Source organism: Sinocyclocheilus grahami, unplaced genomic scaffold, assembly GCF_001515645.1.
Source record: "Sinocyclocheilus grahami isolate Dianchi unplaced genomic scaffold, SAMN03320097.WGS_v1.1 scaffold43518.1, whole genome shotgun sequence".
Classification (NCBI taxonomy): Eukaryota; Metazoa; Chordata; class Actinopteri; order Cypriniformes; family Cyprinidae; genus Sinocyclocheilus; species Sinocyclocheilus grahami.
Genome location: NW_015524464.1, coordinates 1 through 1,136, shown reverse-complemented (window position 1 = coordinate 1,136; position 1,136 = coordinate 1). Strand labels below are relative to the sequence as shown.

Genomic DNA, 1,136 nt, shown 5'->3' with positions numbered 1-1,136 from the left:
TATATATATATATATCACGTAATGTCATGGCTAATGAAAATATGGCTTGGCAAATTAAAAAAATTTCAGAATAATATAACGTTTCCTTGTGACACATATTAATTACTTTTAATGACAGTTATTAATAATGTTTTATTTGATTGTCTCCTGATATTTAAAGGGCAATCAGTCATAGCACTTATTTATCCTAATTTAACTCACTCTGATTAATTGGGAGGAAGTCTCAAAGTGGTCCAACTTTCCAATCAAGCATACTGATATAGATAATGTTGTCATGTTTAAAATTAAAATGTTGTGTCATTGTTTGTTGTAACATGGCGATGTACTATATCTGGCACATCTGCAGAAATCCGTGAAGCCTTTAAGATGTTTGACCGGGATGGGAACGGGTTCATCTCAAAACAGGAGCTAGGAGTGGCCATGCGGTCTCTTGGTTACATGCCAAATGAAGTGGAGCTGGAGGTGATCATTCAGAGACTGGACATGAATGGTATATCAGCCCTCGCAAAAACTACAGAAACATTCATATCTTTGGACACACATGCTCTGTGTATTTTATAACATAACGTACGCTGATAATTGTGTGATATTCTCTATAGCACTATTCATTTGTCTTGTTTTGATTACATGATGTAAACCCTGCTAAGGGAGCATTTATCAGAGAGGCATGGTGGAATTGCAAATTCAATACAAAACACCTGCAACAGCAAAACAATTCAATATTGTAATGGTTATTGTGAATCATTGAACAAAGGACTGATGTTTCTGATAATGAATCAAAAGATTAGAGTCTGGCTGTTCTGCTGGATCAGCATAAGATTACAATCTCCTTCAAGAAAAGGTTACAGTGAAGCTGGCCGGTGTTTGTGTATCTTTTATTTCGCAGGTGACGGTCAGGTTGACTTTGAAGAGTTCGTAGCACTTCTCGGACCAAAATTGTCTTCAGCTGGTATGCCTGACAGATTCCATGGAGCCGAGTTTGACTCCGTATTCTGGAAGGTGTGGAGGTTTTCTTTGAAATAATCTCAATTATTTCCCCCATCGTCTCAATGATTAGTTCTGTCTGGCTTCAGCTTTACTTTGTCCCTTTTTTCTGTGACTCCCTGTGATTACTGGTGGAAAAGAAGATTATTCAT

The 1,136-nt window shown here is 37.1% G+C and overlaps 1 protein-coding gene across 1 annotated transcript; it reads left to right on the top strand.

Moving 5' to 3' along the window:
* The first annotated feature begins 351 nt into the window (after nucleotides 1–351).
* Nucleotides 352–1,088, top strand: LOC107580761 (calcium-binding protein 7-like). The gene is made up of 2 exons (XM_016266404.1): nucleotides 352–490; nucleotides 887–1,088. The coding sequence occupies exons 1-2, from the start codon at nucleotides 367–369 to the stop codon at nucleotides 1,021–1,023; spliced, it is 261 nt and encodes an 86-aa protein (XP_016121890.1). The 5' UTR covers nucleotides 352–366; the 3' UTR covers nucleotides 1,024–1,088.
* Nucleotides 1,089–1,136: the final 48 nt, after the last annotated feature.

Excerpts from the sequence above, each read along its gene's own strand:
- LOC107580761 (XM_016266404.1), top strand. The coding sequence starts at position 367 with ATGTTTGACCGGGATGGGAACGGGTTCATCTCAAAACAGGAGCTAGGA. Across the intron at positions 491-886 it reads TCAGAGACTGGACATGAATG|GTGACGGTCAGGTTGACTTT; the intron begins GTATATCAGCCC and ends TTTATTTCGCAG.